This window comes from Podarcis raffonei, chromosome 14 (genome assembly GCF_027172205.1).
Source record: "Podarcis raffonei isolate rPodRaf1 chromosome 14, rPodRaf1.pri, whole genome shotgun sequence".
Lineage (NCBI taxonomy): Eukaryota > Metazoa > Chordata > Lepidosauria > Squamata > Lacertidae > Podarcis > Podarcis raffonei.
In genome coordinates this window covers 52,547,505-52,564,664 of record NC_070615.1, presented here as the reverse complement: position 1 = coordinate 52,564,664, position 17,160 = coordinate 52,547,505, and the positions used below count along the sequence as shown (strand labels likewise).

The 17,160-nt window shown below is 53.6% G+C and overlaps 2 protein-coding genes across 3 annotated transcripts; one reads left to right on the top strand and one right to left on the bottom strand.

Annotated features, from left to right (window-relative positions):
- Window positions 1-80: 80 nt before the first annotated feature.
- Window positions 81-5,266, bottom strand: NMRAL1 (NmrA like redox sensor 1). Of its 2 annotated transcripts, none has more exons than XM_053364300.1 (6): window positions 4,963-5,266; window positions 4,567-4,632; window positions 2,851-3,089; window positions 1,627-1,876; window positions 526-716; window positions 81-339 (listed from the first exon to the last, which is right to left on the bottom strand). In XM_053364300.1, exons 2-6 carry the CDS (start codon window positions 4,607-4,609, stop codon window positions 160-162), a joined length of 903 nt encoding a protein of 300 aa, XP_053220275.1. In that variant the 5' UTR covers window positions 4,610-4,632; window positions 4,963-5,266; the 3' UTR covers window positions 81-159. The 2 variants fall into 2 exon arrangements, with proteins under 2 accessions (XP_053220275.1, XP_053220273.1); XM_053364298.1 differs by having other exon boundaries at window positions 4,567-4,636; window positions 4,963-5,265.
- A 181-nt stretch (window positions 5,267-5,447) lies between these two features.
- Window positions 5,448-14,003, top strand: HMOX2 (heme oxygenase 2). The gene is made up of 6 exons (XM_053364297.1): window positions 5,448-5,602; window positions 8,314-8,450; window positions 9,689-9,806; window positions 11,413-11,904; window positions 13,057-13,177; window positions 13,279-14,003. Exons 2-6 carry the CDS (start codon window positions 8,371-8,373, stop codon window positions 13,404-13,406), a joined length of 939 nt encoding a protein of 312 aa, XP_053220272.1. The 5' UTR covers window positions 5,448-5,602; window positions 8,314-8,370; the 3' UTR covers window positions 13,407-14,003.
- The last annotated feature ends 3,157 nt before the right edge of the window (window positions 14,004-17,160 follow it).

Genomic DNA, 17,160 nt, shown 5'->3' with positions numbered 1-17,160 from the left:
TCCCCCCTTTGTGGTTTGACTTGAAGCAAGTGAGCCTCAAAACCGCCACCCCTCCCATGAACTCAACCCTACAAAGAGAATGGAGTAACGGTCCAAGCCATCTTTTTTTATTTAAGAGGGAAGAACAAAGCAGGTGATCCCAGGGAAGCCTCTCCCCTGTTAGAGGTCCTTGAAAGCAGCTTTTTCCTCCGCCACCCACTCCTCAAACTTCCTGGCCTTTGGGTTGAGCTTCAGGGTCACGGCAGGATCTCGGACTGGGCCCATGATGTTGAAGCGGAACATGTTAGCTAACTCTTGGGCACCAGGAAAGTCCAGCTTCTCATAGGATTCAAGCGACATCTGCAGAAAGAGCAGGAGAAACTTCATTGATCCAACTTGCAGATAAGGCTGACCTGGAAACAAAGGGGCCTGGGAGCTTTCCACAGCATCTGGTGCTCTTGCTGTGGCCTGTTCCTTCCAGCGAGTGCCATCTCGGTGGTCCTCCCCACCCCCCTCCCTGGAGGGCTGTCCATGCACCTGCTTTACCTTGGCATCCCTCACAGGCTTCCCGGTGTACTTTTCTATCAGGGCTGCGTACTCTGCCACGGTGTGCTTGCAGCTGCTCAGCCCAATGTCCTGGCCTATGTACTTCTCTGGCTCTTTCATCAGCCGAACCACAACTGGCCCGAGATCAGCCACGGCCATCCCATCTATGGGCACTTCTCCCATGGGAATGGCTACAAAAGAGAGGAGAAGAGGAGGGAGGTTTGATCAGGAGCTGAGGCCTCTCAGGGGAAGGAGAAAACAGCACAGACAGAGCAAGTGCAGGTGACCATCAATTGCAACCCGGATGCACAAAGGGGGATATTATTTTTTTAGGGAGGGGGCACATTTTTATTGAATATTATCGATGCATCCCAAACCACAAAATAGAACCTCATGAGAGAAACACCTTAAAACCAAGGCTGTCATAGCGTGTTACATTCACAAGAAGAAATTATAAAGCTGGTTATCTGGATATTTGCAATAAGCAACGTAGACAAGGGGAAGGTACCGCTTTAAGAAATGAGAGAGCAAAAGGTGTGGCACACGGGACTTGCAAGATAGACAGACCCACAAACCTATGACTGAAACCATCAGAAGCACAAGGGGCACCAAGAATACAAAGCTCTATAGTAAATAATAATAATTCAATCAGTTCCCCATCTGTGCTACCTATCCTGCAGGCACTTTCCTCTGCTGTGCATGTGCGTAGCCAAGGGGACACATGCCCCCCCTCGAGCAAGTAAACTTAACTGAAGCCTGCCCCCCCCAACATGAAGCCTGCCCCTCCTAACATAAATCCTGGCTATGCCCATGCTGCTGTGTACTGCCCTGAGATCTATGGATAAAGGGCGGTATACACATTTAATATATGAAAATAAAATATGAAAGTGTGTCCAATGAACCCTTTGGAATGGGGTGAGGAGGGCAGTGGCAGACGAAGGAAAGCACCTGCCCATCTTTTTTGCTGCCCAAGGTGAGGCTTGAGGCCCCCCTACCCTTCCCCCCTCCTCAAGAGAGAGGCACACCAGTGGCATCAGACTCCCTGCCAATCTGGGCAGCAGGTGAGGCATCTCTTAAGGGCAGAAGGAGGGATGCTGTTACCTAGCTCGTAGCTGTCTCCATCTGGGGCTTTCTGGGGTCGGAAGATGGTGATGAAGTTCTCAAAGTACCAGGGCAGCCGAAGGCTGGTCATGGGCACCCCGACAGCCCGAAAGTATTCCTCCACTTCGCCTTTGCCGTCAAAGTGAGGCACCTCCAGCTGCCCCTCCGTTAGCTTCTTCACGTTTTCCAGGCCGCTGTAAACCACGTAGCCCAAGGCCAGTCGCTTGGCTAAGTCTGCCACGTGCTTCCCCTGGGTGCAAAACCAGACATGGAATGAGAGGCAGGAAGCACTGGTCTTCCCCAAATTTATCCCCCAAGGAAGAAGGTGGATCCTTCCCAGGCAGGGGACTGTCGTTGCCTGCGCTTCCGGCAGCAGTGAGAGAACTTTGGCAAAGGGGTGGCTTGCGGGGCTGTGGGTTGCGGAGGCCCCTGTGGGTCACTGGAGTTGCCCCCTGGCCTGGCCTTCTGCCTTCAGCAGCAGCTTAATGTACAGCTGTCGCCCTGGTGGCCTTGGCGCAAGGAGTAGCTCTGGCCAACTTTGGCTGGTGCAACAACAGTGATCATTCCGAGACCAGGATAGTTTAGCCACCGGAGTTTGTGTGTTAGTTACTTCAAGAATGGATTACCTGCAATCCAAGCCATGTGAGGATTTCTTTGCGGCTGATCAGGAAACCGCAGGTAGTGCAGTTAGTGCAGATTTTTCAAATGCTTAACTCAGTCTTTTAGATAAGTTCATGAAGATACCAATGAAAGGTAAGTTCGGTGATATTCACAATACCGAGAGATGCTAGTAGAGTTGTAGATAGATGTTAATAAAGTTGTAGACAATGAGGTTCAGCATTTGAAAAATCTATTGAAACCAGACATTATAAGTTCATTTTAGGCTAGGTAGTTTAAAAGTCTTTGTGGCTTTTTTAATATTTTGTATTTTTCTCAGAAGGTTGATAAAGTATGTATAATTATTGTTCTGTGTATATTAATCGCCAACGTGTTGCATGAATCACACTACTTCTATCAGCAGCACAGGTTGCATTTTTCTACCAAGATCAGACTTGGCTGCTGATTGGCTGCCAGGCTTATTATTGGCATGTGATGCTCTTAATAGCATATCAAACTGCTGCAGATGCAGCCTCAGCAGCCAGTTCTGAAAGAGAACCCCCCCATGCCTGTTGGGCACCCCTCACACTGCACTGCGGGTTGCCCCGTCTTTGGGCTTAGCTCCACCTGGGCAACTTCCCGCTCTTTGCTGAGATGTTCCCAGAAATCGGTCACGAGGAAGACTCCGTACGCCCCTCGCAGGGCTTGCTCCAGGCTTTGCACGTCCTCCAGGTCTGCCTTCACCACTTCAGCGCCCTTCTTCTCCAGCTCCTGGGCAGCCTTCTGCTGCGGGTTGCGGGTGACAGCACGCACCTGGAAGGTGCCATCATCCAGCAGGGCCCTGGCCACCGAGCCTCCCTGGAGCCCTGCGGGAATGCAAGTGTCGGGGGGGAGGGGAGTCAGAAGCAGGTCAGCGAGAAAGGAAGGAAATATCCAATGCCGGTGACGTGAATTCTTTATTCAAGGGAATGGAATCCTTCTCGGCCCAGTGGTCTCAGCAACCCTTCCCAGCAGGTCTTGCCCCATGGAGCAGTTGCCAGGGCTGAAGGCCAGGCCTTCCACCCCTCCTAAGATGCTCCTCTCCCAAGCCGTCTGGCCTCTGTTCTGCTCCCCTCATTATTCTTGGGAGACCAGGAGAAAGGGGAGCTTGCCACAAGACGGAGAGGGAGACTCCCTGGATTGTTCAGCTGTCTCTGCAGTCGGCAGCATGCACCACAGATGCATCGCAAAGGACAAGGCCCCGCCTTAGGCAAGGTCAGTTCCTCAGGTCATCTAGTTGGACCCTGTCTCTAAACCACCCTTCCCAAACATGGTGTCCCCCAGAGGGGACGATGGCAGCAGCTGATGGGAATTGTAGTCAAGGGCATGGTGGGCTTGTGAACTTCACTCAGGTTGCCTGCAATGCCTCTGTGGATCACAGAACCAGGGAATGGTAGAGGTGGAAGGGCTCTCGAGGGTCATCTAGTCCCACCCCCTGCAATGCAGGAGTCGCAACTCAAGCATCCCTGACAGGTGGCCCTCCAACCTCTGCCTATAAAAGCCTCCCAGGAAGGAGAGCCCGCCACCTTCCAATGTGTGGAAGACAGCCCATTCGTCACGCTAAATGCTCGTGTTCATTTTAACTGCGTTGCTGCTTTTATTTCTCACGCTGCATTTCATTGCACAGTACTGTAATTTGAAGGAATTAAAAATAATACAATTAAAACCAACGCAGCATCTAGAACAGTGTGTTAAAGTTGCTACAGCAGGCAGGGGAATGTCATTAAATGGCCCACCAGGACCCTAATTTTCAAGGGGCGGGGGAATTGGTGAGGAACCACACTACTCTAGGGGGCAGCAAGTTTGGGAGGGCTGACATCTCTTGAATGGCAGCAGCTCTTCTGGGGTTTCAGGCAGGAGAGCTGGATATGGCCAAAGACTGAAGGGGGACCAAAAGACTCTAATCTCAGGGTTATGGGTTCAAGCACCAGGTTGGGCAAAAGATTCCTGTATTGCAGGGGGTGGGACTAGATGACTCTTGCGGTCCCTTCCAACTGTAAGTTCTATGATTCAGTGCCCTACCACTGGGCTATACAGTACTCCCTAAAGGGGGGGGTACTGTCTAAGCACGTTTTGAAGCAGGCAAAGCAATGCACATTAAGGCCATCTAAAGCCCCCGAGGTCCACAGCCTGACATTCCCGAACTGCCCCCGGGGACGCAGATCAGCCCCTCTCCATGCGAGATAAAGCTCCCGCCTCCCCGCTGCGCCCAGAGGCAACCTACCTGAGAGACGCGCCCACGTCCCGCCGAGATGCAAGAATGCGCGACATGTTTCCTAGTCTCCATTTTGGAAGGTTACCTACCTGTAGCTCCAAAAACCACCACCCGTTTCTTCTCCGCCATCATCGGAGGAGCTGAGGGTACTTTGGCTGCCTTGGAGAAAGGAAGAAAGAACTTTTGCAAAGGTCTCGAGGGAGAGATTGCTCCCGCCTTGCCGCTGCTTTCCTGACACCAGGCGGGACTTGGAGGGGGACCCCCAAAGGTCATCCAGCCCAACCCCCCTGCAATGCAGGAATTGCAATGGAAGGATCACGGATCTGGTGCCCGTTTCACTCTGGCTGAGCCACCAGTTAGTCCCTGGAACTGATTGGAGACCCCACTTGGCACAATCTGGAATGACGGGGGGTGGGATTTCTTCATCCCCTGGTCAATACACGTGTTAAGGGTAACGCCCTGAATGCGCCTGGCCAGAGACTCACGACTCTTGGTGATCACGATGATCCGCAGGAAAAAGGGGTCCTGGTGCGAGGGAGCCTCGTGAGCAGCGCGACTCCGAAAGGCACGGCGATGTCGTCACGCAGTCCAGCCCGCGGGAGGGAAAGGGAAGGGGAAAGGAACTCTGCACATGCTCGGAGGCACTCTCTCCCCCGCAGGGGCTTCATTGCAGCAGCGGCATTGCTGTGTTGTTTTTTTATTTTTATTTTTACTGGCTTTGTGGCAATAAAAATAACACTGTACAACAAAGTCCCCATCCGCCTCCCTCCCTGCAGTGCCTCGCAGGCGCCGCGCGGGGGCGGAGGAGAGGCGCGCCTCTCGGCCTCCCTTCCCGCCGCCCTCATCTCTCTGGCCGAGCAGGGGAGGGGGCGTGGCGCAGTGGGGTTTATTCCCCGCCTATTTCCGGGCCAGCCTCGGCCCCTCCCTCGAGGGGGCGGGCCCCGCCGCCGTCACAAAGGCGCTGCTCGCCCGCCGATAGGCCGCCCGCCGCGCCTATGAAGCGGCCCTTTGTGCGCGTGACAAGCGCGAGGGGGCGGAGCTCCGTCCGGCGGAGGCGCTTGACCGGAAGTGCCTCTAGACCGTGAGGAGACCCGGAGGAAGCGGCAGGAGCGGCGGCCGGCTGAGGTAACGGTTCCGCGGCGGCCGTTGGCCGGGCTTCCCCTGGGCATGCGCAGAGGGCCGCCTCCGAGCCCCTTTCCCCAGGAGCGCCAGGCCGGCCAGCTGCCGCCGTGCCTCCCTCGCAGGGAGGTTGTTGCGGAGGGGGGTTCCTAGTGAGGACTAGGAACTTGGGGGGATCAGGGCTCTTTTAATCTCTCTTGCACCCCCCCCCCCATCTTGGAAGCGCCTCCCTCAGGCCTGGCCTGCCTCGCAGGGGTGTTGTTGGGAATTCAGAGAGGAGGAAGAGGAGGAGGGAGAAGAACCACTCACCCCCCCTTGAGGTGCCTGGGGGGGGTGCAATGACAGTACATAACTAAGCCAGACTCCCCCCAGCACAACAACCCTGTGAGGTAGGTCGGGATGAGAGAGATGGCGAGTGGCTCAAGGTCATGCCCAGTGAGGCTCGTGACGGCTGAGTCGAGGGGGGGATTTGAACCCTGGTCTCTGCTGAGCCCCCGGTCCTCCTCTGATTCCCACAACAACCCTGCGAGGGAGGCTCAGGGAGGCGGTGCTTGGCTCCCAGTGTCACCCCCAATGAGCTTTGTGGCCAAGGAGGGGATCGGAAACCACCTTCTAGTCTGACACTCACTTAATTCCAGTCGCTTAGCTGCATGGAGGGGGATTTTGCTTCTGCCCACCCCCAATTTCTACTATTCAGCCTCACTGGATTAGGAGAAAAGGAAGGACTTTCTTCACAAATGTGAATAGGTTTTTGCCCCTGCATCACTTTACTCACTACTCCCACCCAACTAAAAAGCCCCACGTTTACTTATTGATTGGTTAAAAAGCAGGAGGCTGAGAGTTGGAAGAAGCAGACAGACTCCATCGTGGAGGGATGCAAGAACTATATCTGGACTTAGTTCTTCCCTCCCTCCCTTGTGAAGAGGGTCCATTTAAACTACCTGATTTATGAACAAGTTTCCTGGGGGACCCCACTTCTTGCACCCCTCCATTCTGGGGGGTGTCTTATCTATTCCGACTCTCAGCTTCCTGTTCTTTAACTATGGTTCTGGGATTTACCTCTGGATGTGGAGCCTGTAGTTTAGCTACCACAGCTAATACTGTGGAAAAGTCCTAGTGGGTCAGACCGTTCTGCCAGCCCTCTAGTGGTATGATGCAGAGGTTTTCCTGAAAGGAAGGCAAAGGCAGTGGGAGGTTTCCTGATATCAACAGCCTCCTGACGTCAAGTCCTTGCCTAGTTGGCATGGTGGCGACTGGAATCCTGTGGCAGGAGGTGCCTGGGGTGCGGCCTCCTCCTGGGACATTTTAGAGAAGGAAGTTTTGTCTCTCGAACTGTAATTTGGCTGATGGATTGCCTGGAAGTGTGCACATCTGTAGCAGCACTCAGCTGGTTCCTGTGCTCTGGGATGGGAATAACTTTTGCCCCTATCCATCACTTACTTATAATAAGGTGCCTTTGTGACTGGTATGTGGTGTCCTTTTGGGCAGTGGCCACTCAGAAAGGAACTGAAGAGCTAACTAGCAGTGATTTGCAAAACGTCTCCATGTTCCCTGTGGTCTAGGAAAGGAACTGGCAGCAGGGTGCATGATTTGGAGCAGGTTTCTGAGCAACCAGTGTCCTCAGATGGTATTTCGACGGAAGGCATGTCTGTGGCTGGTACTTGATGCATCACCAGGCTTGGGTAGCCAAATTGAAACAGGGTTATAATGAATTGCAAAATCTCAAGGCCCAGACCTGATTAGGTGTTGAGGGCTGACTCTTTTAAATCCTTCTTGAGGTGTTCATTTGCACTTTTCCACCAAGGCACCAAATCAGAAATGCATTAGTTAAGCCCAGGATTTCACTGAGGGGGCTGGGTGAGGTGGCGCAAGGCAGGGGCTGCTGCAGCTCAACAGGGTGTAATGGTGCTGATGGGCAGCTTGTGGCATCCCTTTTAAAGCACTGGCACCGTACCTGCTGTTACTTTGTCCCCACTAACTTGAGGAGATGCAGTTCCCATATCCCATCTCTCTCTTTCTGCGTGTCTCCCTGTGTCTTGCTGTATTTGTCTGTCTGTCTCTCTATCTCTCTTTCCCATATCTGCCTGCAAGCCCGGCAGTGTTTCTGACTATCTTGTTGTTCTTGGCCATAGGTATCATCTGTCTTGTCCCCTGCATGTCCTTCATTGCATGGCTGGCAGAGCTGGCTCGCATTCAGCTTTGGCTGCTCCCTCCTTTTGTTCCTCTGGAGCAGTTTCAATGGCTCACCAAGTAGAGGTGGTTGCTGCTGCTGCTGCTGCTGCAGCCCAAATCCTAGAAATGAAAGGCAGGCATTGAAGGACTTCTTTGCTACTCTTTCTGCTGCCGGGGCAGCTGCAGCCCAAACAATGGCTTGCTCAGCAGTTGCACATCAAACTGGGCTCTTTGCTCTCCTCAGTTCTCAGGCTGGCCATGGAGCTTAGTCGGAGGCTGTTCTTACTGAATAGTGGGTAGTTTATTGGACCGCACAGTGAAAGTTGCTGGTGACAAGGACTTACATTTGGGGTGGTGAGCTTAAAATCCTGCACTTCTAAGTTGGCTTGGTCACAAATGGATCAGGTTAATGCTTCGCACCACCACGTTGTTAGCCTTTGATATGCAAAGCTTGGTTTTCAGCTCCAGCTGCATGAATCTTATTTGACTGTTAAGGATGCTGCAGACTTGAGGCTGTGTAACAGACTCTTGCACTTTCTGAACAGGTAATTGAGGATTGAGCAAAGTGTCCTGCAGCCCAGCCAAGATCCACTGGTTGCAGAATGTCGTCTGATGTAACAGAGGCGCTGGAGGAGCCTGAAAATCTCTCCTATGAGGAGTTGGAGGAGGATGACAATGTGAGGTGAGGAGGAGAAGGAAGTATTGGCAGAGGCCGCAATGGCAGGCTGGGAGATCTTGTCCTTGTGGTTTGATGCAGTATTACTGCATGAATGTGGTTCTGGATTCAGGTAGGTAGCCGTGTTGGTCTGATGCAGTTGAAATAAATAAATAAATTTTAAAATTGTCCAGTAGCACCTTAGATATCAACTAAGTTTGTTCTGGGTATAAGCTTTCATGTGCATGCACACAAAAGCTTATACCCAGAACAAACTTAGTTGGTCTCTAAAGTGCTACTGGACAAATTTCTTTATTTATTTCAACTGCATGAATGTGAGTAGGCCTGGAGCAAGAAAATGGAGTGAAAATGTGCCAAAAGGAGACTTATTTGATTTATCTTAACAAAATTTATAGGCGGCTTAATAAAATAAAATCTGTTAAGAGATCTACATAAAATAGTGGTTATCAACTGAAAAAAAAGCAACACACTTTAACAACAAGTAGACAGAATACAGTGATCAAAAATACAGCTTCGACACAATTAACTTTCTGCATATTGATGTTCCTGCTGCTGCCTCAGATTTGGGAACTTGAAGAAGGGACGCTGGTATTTCAGCCTCGGGTGTTTGTCATGATGGGTGAAACCCCTTTCCTGCTAAGCCAGGTGCTGAATGAAGGGAAGTTTGTTTGGTAATGAAACCCACTGCTCCCTGAGGCATTCTTAGTTGGTGGTCTTCAAAGTCCTCAGCCTGCCATATCCAGAGAATGCTTTCAGAGTTCAGTATCTGTGCTGCCAAGAAGCCCCTCTGGGAAAAAGGCACCTAGCTCAGCTCTCTCTGAAGGTGTTATGGAGCTCATTGACGGAAGCAAACGGAAGCAGGTGGGCTGGGGGGAGTCTCCCAGATTAGAGGACTCATCCAGGTAAGGCCAATAACACTGGCCAAGGTGGCGAACAGCAAGGGCACAGGCAGCTGGAGGCGTCCTGGGCTGTTTTCCAGGCATGTACAAGGCTCTCGGAGGACAGGTTGGTGAGGCTTGGGGTGCTGACGGCACATTGCGTGGAGGGGGTGAGTGTAATGCCTTCTCTTGCCCTGGAGTGCAGAAAGGGCACAGCAGTGTTTGTTGTGGTTTCATGGGGCCTGAGAGTTCTGGGCTGGTTGTTTTTGGGTGCTGGGAGGCTGAATCAAGCATGTGCCAACTGCTTCCGATCTCGGGCTGCACATGTAAGACCTCTTAACCTTGGGCGCTTCTGTCTCTCCACAGCGCCACAGACTTGTCTGAGCTGCTCAAGGAAGGGACCAAGGAATCACATGATCGGGCTGAAAACACTCAGTTTGTCAAGGATTTCCTGAAAGGGCGCATCAAGAGGGAGCTCTTCAAGGTGCGTCTTGCAGTGTGCTGGCTATGATCCCTCTTTAGAACAGGGGTAGGCAACCTTTAGCCCTCCAGGTGTTGCTGAACTGCACCTCCCATCAGCCCTGGCCATTGACCATGCTTGCAGGGGCTGATGGGAGTTGTAGTTGAGCATCAGCTGGGGGGGACAGCAGAGGTTGCCCCACCCCGTTTTAGCAGATGGGGGATGCGATTCATATGTGCTGTGTGGCCTGTAGGGAGCTCTCTCCCCCAGCAAAGAACTTAGCCCTGCTGCTGGGCGCAGATGCTTCTGGCTCTATTGAATAGTCCCCCCTGTGACTGGTCAGAAGTGGGGTTAGTGGCAGCTGCTCAGCCTTCCCTGTTCACTAGTCAGGGGCTGGAGATCTTACTTATATTTTATTTCATAACACTTATACACCACGTGATTATTTAAAAGAAAAACCTCCAGTGTTTATAAAAGATACCGTATTGGCCCGAATATAAGCCGCACCACCACCACCAATTATTTTATTATTTATACCCCTCCCATCTGGCATGCTTTCCCCAGCCACTCTGGGCGGCTTTCAACAGAACATTAGACATTAAAAAACTTCCCTAAACAGGCCTGCCTTCAGATGTCTTCTAAAAGTCGGATAGTTGTTTATTTCCTTGACATCTGATGGGACAGAGTTCCACATGGCAGGCACCACTACCAGGAAGGCCCTCTGCCTGGTTCCCTGTAACCTCACTTCTCACAGTGAGGGAACTGCCAGAAGGCCCTCCGAGCTGGACCTCAGTGTCCGGGGGGTGGAGATACTCCATCAGGTATACTAGGCCGAGGCCATGTAGTGCTTTCAAGGTCAGCACCAACACTTTGAATTGTGCTCGGAAACGTACTGGGAGCCAATGTAGGTCTTTCAGGACCGGTGTTACATGGTCTTGACGGCCACTCCCAGTCACCAGTCTAGGTGCCGCATTCTGGATTAATTGTAGTTCCTGAGTCACCTTCAAAGGTAGCCCCATGTAGAGCACATTGCAGTACTCTGAGGCTGTGTGAGCCCCCAGCAACAGCACTGGATCCAGAAGCAACTCCTTCGGGGGGACCATTCAGGGGGGCAACATTTTAGCCCACAGCTCCCAGGACTGTTCCAGTCTCTAGTCTTTTGCCTCAAACCTGCTGCCCTTCATAGTCCACCTTGAGCTCTTCAGATCGTGGGGGCAGATCAGTGAAATTCAAGCAGCCACCCAATAGGCTCCAAACCCCTCATTTGAAAGGAGTTGCTGACATGTTGCCCAGCCAGTTAGGTGCCCACCGGAGGGTTCCCAAGTAGCATGGCCTGGGGCAAAGGAGGCCAGCCTGAGAGTGCAGCCGAGTGCCCTAGCAGAGCCCCTGCTTCCATGCCCTCCGCATCTCGGCTTAAAAATGGTTTGGGCAGCAGCGCCTGGGAAGACTCTTCTCTGCCTGGGACCCAGGAGAGCTTCTGCCAGTCAGGCATTGTAGGCTAGAGGTGGGCAAGCTGTGCCCCCCACCTATGCCAGGCCCCATAATTCCTGACCAGGTGAGGATCTCTGGAGGGGAAGCTGGGGTTCCGTGCTGTCTCCTTTCCCCACATGGCTCCTCTTCTCTCTTGCAGCTGGGCACCGTGGCCCTGTACTTCACGTACTCTGCCCTGGAGGAGGAGATGGAGCGGAACAAGGACCAGCCGGCCTTCACCCCTCTCTACTTCCCCCTGGAGCTGCACCGGAAGGAGGCCCTGATGAAGGACCTGGAGTATTTCTACGGGGAAGGCTGGCGAGAGAAGGTCCAGTGCTCAGAGGCCACCCAGCGCTACATCGACCGCATCCGGCATGTGGGGCAGCAGGAGCCGGAGCTGCTGGTGGCTCATGCCTACACCCGCTACATGGGGGACCTGTCAGGGGGGCAGGTGCTGAAGAAGGTGGCCCAGCGGGCGCTGAAGCTGCCCAGCACCGGCGAGGGGGTCCAGTTCTACATCTTCGACAACATTTCCAACCCCCAGCAGTTCAAGCAGTTCTACAGAGCCCGGCTCAACGCCCTGGACTTGGACAAGGGGACCAAGGAGAGGATCGTCGAAGAGGCCAACAAGGCCTTCGAATTCAACATGCAGGTACGGAGCCGAGGGAGGCTGTTTCGGCTGCAGAGAAGACCCCACCTGGAGGAGGGGCTACAAACCCTGACCTGCTGCCTGCTGGGGTGGGGGGTGCTTGTGGGAATCCCCCTGTCATTTAGCCAGCCTTTGCCCTCCCTGTAGTTCTTAGCCTGGCTTTGAGGCTGGCCCCTTGGTGCTCTCTCCCGGGCAGGGTGGTGCCTCCGGCCTCTGCTCTGGACCGGGTTGCGTGACACCTCCCTCCCCCTCCCTTTTGCCCTCCTTGGCCCACGTCCTCGAGGCAGCAGTCAGCAGCGCTGGCTCCTGGGCTGTGTGCAAAGGTCACAAATCTGTGGCATCCATTGCCAGGGTTGCGACTGAACAGCCACCTGGCGCAGGAGGTTGAGAGTTGTTGTGAAACAAATTTCTAGCCCCCTGTCAGCAGCATGTGCACACACACACACAAAGTCTCACTTCCCCATTGCCAGTAAGGCGTTGCCCAAAGGGGCAGACCCAGGGGCAAAATGTGTCTTCCCGCTGAAGAGGTCCCACTAAGGGATGAGCAGGTCTTGCTGAAATCTCTGCACTGCCCAGGCAACTGCGGCCTGCGAGGCTGCCAAGGCCTTGGCTTGGTTGGTGCCAGGCCCTGGGCTGGGATTTGCCTGCTGCTAGCCACTGTTGGACCTCCTTTGACTAGAACCCCAGGCTTGGCGCAGGTGGCACTTCAGGGCCAGCCCTTGACTGGCATGCGCCTTCACCTCCATCGTTCTGCCCGGACACTGAGGTCCAGCGCCAAGGGGCTTCTGGCGGTTCCCTCCTTGCGAGAAGCCAAGTTAGAGGCAACCAGGCAGAGGGCCTTCTCGGTAGTGGCACCCGCCCTGTGGAACGCCCTCCCACCAGATGTCAAAGAGAAAAACAACTACCAGACTTTTAGAAGGCATCTGAAGGCAGCCCTGTTTAGGGAAGCTTTTAATGTTTGATGTATTACAGTATTTAAATATTTTGTGGAAGCCGCCCAAAGAGGCTGGGGAAGCCCAGCCAGATGGGTGGGGTATAAATAATAAATTATTATTATTATTATTATTATTATTATTATTATTATTATTAGAATGCACCAGGACTCCGGGGCGTGGTTGCTCTGGCTCATGGCTTCTCTTTGCCCCTTCTCTGCAGGTGTTTGAGGAACTGGACAAGATCGGGGCTTTGTTAGCGGAAGAAACCCAAGAGGGGGGCCTCCCTGTGCACGATGGGAAAGGAGACCTGCGCAAGTGCCCCTACTACGCCACCAAGCTAGGTGGGTCTCCTTCTTACACCTCCCCCTCTCTCTTTGGGTGCCTGGCCTGCGCCCCTGCCGGTCTCTGATTCCACCCTTCTCTCCCCCCTCCTTCTCCCCAGGTGCTGCCGAAATCTCCAGCTGCCCCTGCCACGTGGCCTTGGCTCTGCTGAAATTGCCCACCGTCCAGCTGGTCCTGGCGGCCTGCGTTGCTGTCGCCGCAGGAGTTGTGGCCTGGTACATGATGTGAGGAGGCAGCGCACTCTGCTGCTGCTTCCTGGTGACAGTGGCACTTACTTGGCGGGACTCTGACTGTTTCCCACCGACTCAGGTGGAACGATTTAATTAAGAAACCATTAAACCCAAATGCACAAGGAATGAGCGAATGGGGGAGATGCCCTTCTGCCTGTCTGTACATGAGCGGTGTTTCGGTGGGTTAGCTAGCAAGATGGCACTAGAGACACACACCCCCGGGCTGCTTGCTTGGCACTGCGCTTTGTTGAATACCAAAGCCCTGGGTGGAGCCTGGCAGCTCGTTCCCAGACCCACAACTCCCTGCCCGCCTTTGCCTGGTGGAGAGGGAGGTCTGGGCACTACCATGGGTGAGACCAAACAGTTTGCCTCCTTGCAAGGGGAGGCAGGGAGGGGCAGGAAGCGCCCTGCCCCTTCCGCTTCCGCTCATGGTGGTCTCCGACTTTGTGGCATTCCAGGTACGTAGTAGACGAACTGCATACTTTCAGTTACCCTCTTGTACATAAGAGAAATGCTAACGGTTTAGTTTTCCTGTAACTTATGGACTGTGTTAACGACTCGGAAATAATAAAATTTATATTTCGGTGTCTTAAAACTGCTGTGTGACTTGGGGATGAAGAGGAAACAGCCTGACTGCAGGCAGCTCTCCTTGCCGGATTTGTGAGAGTGAGGCCCAGCTGAGTGTGCCCTGCAAAGCCTGCTAGAGGGTCAACTGCCCCCAGAGCCAGGAATCCTGGTGTTGCCCTATTCCTCCTACTCCCCCCCTTTCTCTCTCCCTCTTGTGCTGCATCAGCTGCCTCCACTCACCACTTGGCAGTTGCCCCGAAGCCCTGCATGGGTGACTTCCTGGTGAGGCTTTAGTATCTGGCAGGCAACCCCCACTTGGTTTTTCAAGTCCTCTTTTTGGTTAACTCCTTGGCAAGTGGCCGGCTTTCACTGCTGCGGAAACGGAGACCTTTAAAGTCAACAGTCGGGCCAACTTGCCAGCTCAGATTTGTCCTAGCCCATTCAAGGTTTGGTGGTTCATTTACGTTGGGCCTTGGAGTAGCAGCTTTCTCAAGATTTCGAGGTCTGCCAAGGGCAGTCTTTCTGGCCATTTCCCTCCCCCCCCCCGCCTCCTTAAGGAGGCAGCAGAGCACTGAACTCTCCTATCCATCGGAGGATTAAGGACAGCTCTATTAAGTCAGCCCATTTAATCTAACTTGCTGCTTTCCAAGCAGATGCTGAGGAAGATCACAAGCAGGGCCCCTCCCCTCCCATGATGGCTGCCTGGAAACTACCACCATTTAGCCATTGCCAGATTTCCCTCCCCCTCTCCAAATGCTCACCATTAGTTTAATCCCCCTGAATTCATAGCTGTCCCACAGCAGTGGCAGCTGAGCCGTCCTTTTCCTTTTGGGAGGGGGCCCCCGGGTGACAGAGATGTCCCTTCACGAGGTTTCCCCTTCCTACCAGCAGTTCCAGCCAAAAGCCTCCCAAGTACATGGAGGTGGGAAGATGGGGGCTGTCGTCGTTAAATGCATCATAATTGGAGGGATGCATTAATGAAACTGGCCTTGGCTGTGGAGACTCCTGCTAGAGAATTTCAACAGGGCAGAGTAAAACCGATGAGCAGACACCAGCCTTCCCAAATTTCAGGAAAGTCGGAGTAAGGGGGCAAAATGAATGTGCCGGCAGCAAGCGTGCTGGGAAGGGCCGATGCCCTGTTGCCTCGATGCAAGTGGTCTTAGGTCCATTCCTCAGCGTCTCCAAGCAGGGCTTGGAGAGCAGCTGCCAATCGGTGTCAGCACTCCTGAGCTAGATGGACCAGTGGTCTTAGTCTAACGCAGTTACAGTTAGGTAGCCGTGTTGGTCTGCCGTAGTCGAAACAAAATAAAAAAAATTCCTTCCTGGAGCACCTTAGAGACCAACTAAGTTTGTTATTGGTATGAGCTTTCTGAAGAAGTGTGCATGCACACGAAAGCTCATACCAATAATAAACTTTGTTGGTTTCTAAGGTGCTACTGGAAGGATTTTTTTTTCATTCAGTCTAAGGCAGTTTCCTATCTTCCAAAAGCAGGCAGAACCTTCTCCAGCATGTATGCAAGCACATTCGTGTCTGGTTGCAGGTACACTCAGAAGTGCGATCTCATGCTTGTGCATGCGCATTGGCACCTACAGGGGAGAAGAGGGAGCCTCCCTCTCTCTGCGTTTCTTGGGAATGGTCAGTGTGGCCCAGGGAAGGCCCGAGGGGGTTCCAGCTTGCCTTCCTTTCCCTCCCCACTTCCGCCAAATACCACATCTCGTGTCTTGGTCTTCCTGCTAAAACCAGGAAGTATACCCACCCAATGACCTCTGCCTGGTGCCCCACCTGTAATCACAACCGGTCTCTCTCTCACAAAAACACAGAGAGTCTTGTGGGTCTGTATTTTAATTATATAGAAACATGGAAAAGCATCAACAGGTTGCCTCTGAGAAAGAGCATGAAACTCCCTGCTGGGTCAAAATACTTCACAGATGCATCCGTAGTGTTCAGAGCCAAGAGCCTTTTTGCATTCCTCATGTCTTCCTATGCAGCAGCCCTTGGGACGGACGAGGCACCCAGGGCAGGGCGCCAGAGGGCGTGGACTTGTGTCTTAAGGGGGTGGGAGGCCACAGCATCGGGGGGGGGCACATGCCAAACTAAGGTGATACCCGCCATCGAAACGGAGCATTTGGCAATGGACGAGCCCCCTCTGTGTGGAATCTCAGGACAAGCCCTCTTGGCCCTGCTTTGGCCTGCTGCTCACCCATGCAACGTCGTGGCTTTTCTGGAGGAATTAGTGCAAAACCAATGGGGGTGGGGGGGACGGAGGTGTGCACAGGGCCTTCACATTTCTGTTAAGTCACAGTTAAGAGCATTAATACAAACGGGGAAAAACAAACTACATCACAGAACAGAACTTGGACAAGCAGACTCCGATTAGACAAGGTATTTACATGTGGGGAGAGGGGTCTGGATACAGGGGCCTCCCAGGCCGCCTCTTAGCCTCAATATGCCAAGGAGAGGCAAAGAAGACTGGCGTAAGGACATGGCCCAAGGCACAGCCCCCCCCCACCAATAATGGGGAAGGGAGCTGGGCAAAGGGTGCAGAAGAGCCTTGCGGAGGCAGCGAAGCTCACAGGGGAATGAGGAGAGGAAGGGACTACTTCCTCAGGGGCCCAAGCTGCCATCTGCCCTCCCCCCAGCTGCCCCTGAGCCTGGCACAGGTCATGCAGCAGCAGGCAGGAGACAACCTGGCTCCCGTTGCCCTCTCCTCTGCCGCCCCAGACCAAAGAAGTACAGCAGCTTTTGGCAGGGTGCAAAAGGAAGGGGGGGCGGCAGCAGCCCCCCAAGCACAACGGCCGAGGTTTTGCTTTAAACGAAAACCACCCAACATGCCCCATGATTCATGCCGTGCCTGTGGGGACAATGGAGGTCTGCGGCACCTTGCCTGCCACTCCAAGGAGAGGTCAAGAAAGCAACCATGCCAGGCCTTTCCCCCTTCCTCACCCTCCCAGGGAGGTGCCCCACAGGGATGAGGTTTCCTCGCGCATAAGGACAGCCCATGGCCCCTCTAGTCCAGCATCCCGGTCTCATTGGCCAACAAGATGTCCGTGGGAATCATGCGGCCAGATCCTAACCGAGAGGTGCTGGAGGCAGGGAGCCCCCACATGCACATAGAGAGGGGAGGGGGGCAAAAGAGGCCGGCCACGGCTTGCCTGCCTGGCGGTTGTGGTGCCCGCCCTGCAGC

Bases quoted from the DNA above. Each gene is read 5' to 3' on its own strand.
- NMRAL1 (XM_053364300.1), bottom strand. From the start codon at position 4,609: ATGATGGCGGAGAAGAAACGGGTGGTGGTTTTTGGAGCTACAG. The intron at 1,877-2,850 runs GTGGAGCTAAGC...TTTTGCACCCAG, and splicing joins AAGAGCGGGAAGTTGCCCAG to GGGAAGCACGTGGCAGACTT. The intron at 717-1,626 runs GTAACAGCATCC...TCTCTTTTGTAG, and splicing joins TGGAGACAGCTACGAGCTAG to CCATTCCCATGGGAGAAGTG.
- HMOX2 (XM_053364297.1), top strand. From the start codon at position 8,371: ATGTCGTCTGATGTAACAGAGGCGCTGGAGGAGCCTGAAAATCTCTCC. The intron at 9,807-11,412 runs GTGCGTCTTGCA...TCTCTCTTGCAG, and splicing joins TCAAGAGGGAGCTCTTCAAG to CTGGGCACCGTGGCCCTGTA. The intron at 13,178-13,278 runs GTGGGTCTCCTT...CCTTCTCCCCAG, and splicing joins CTACTACGCCACCAAGCTAG to GTGCTGCCGAAATCTCCAGC.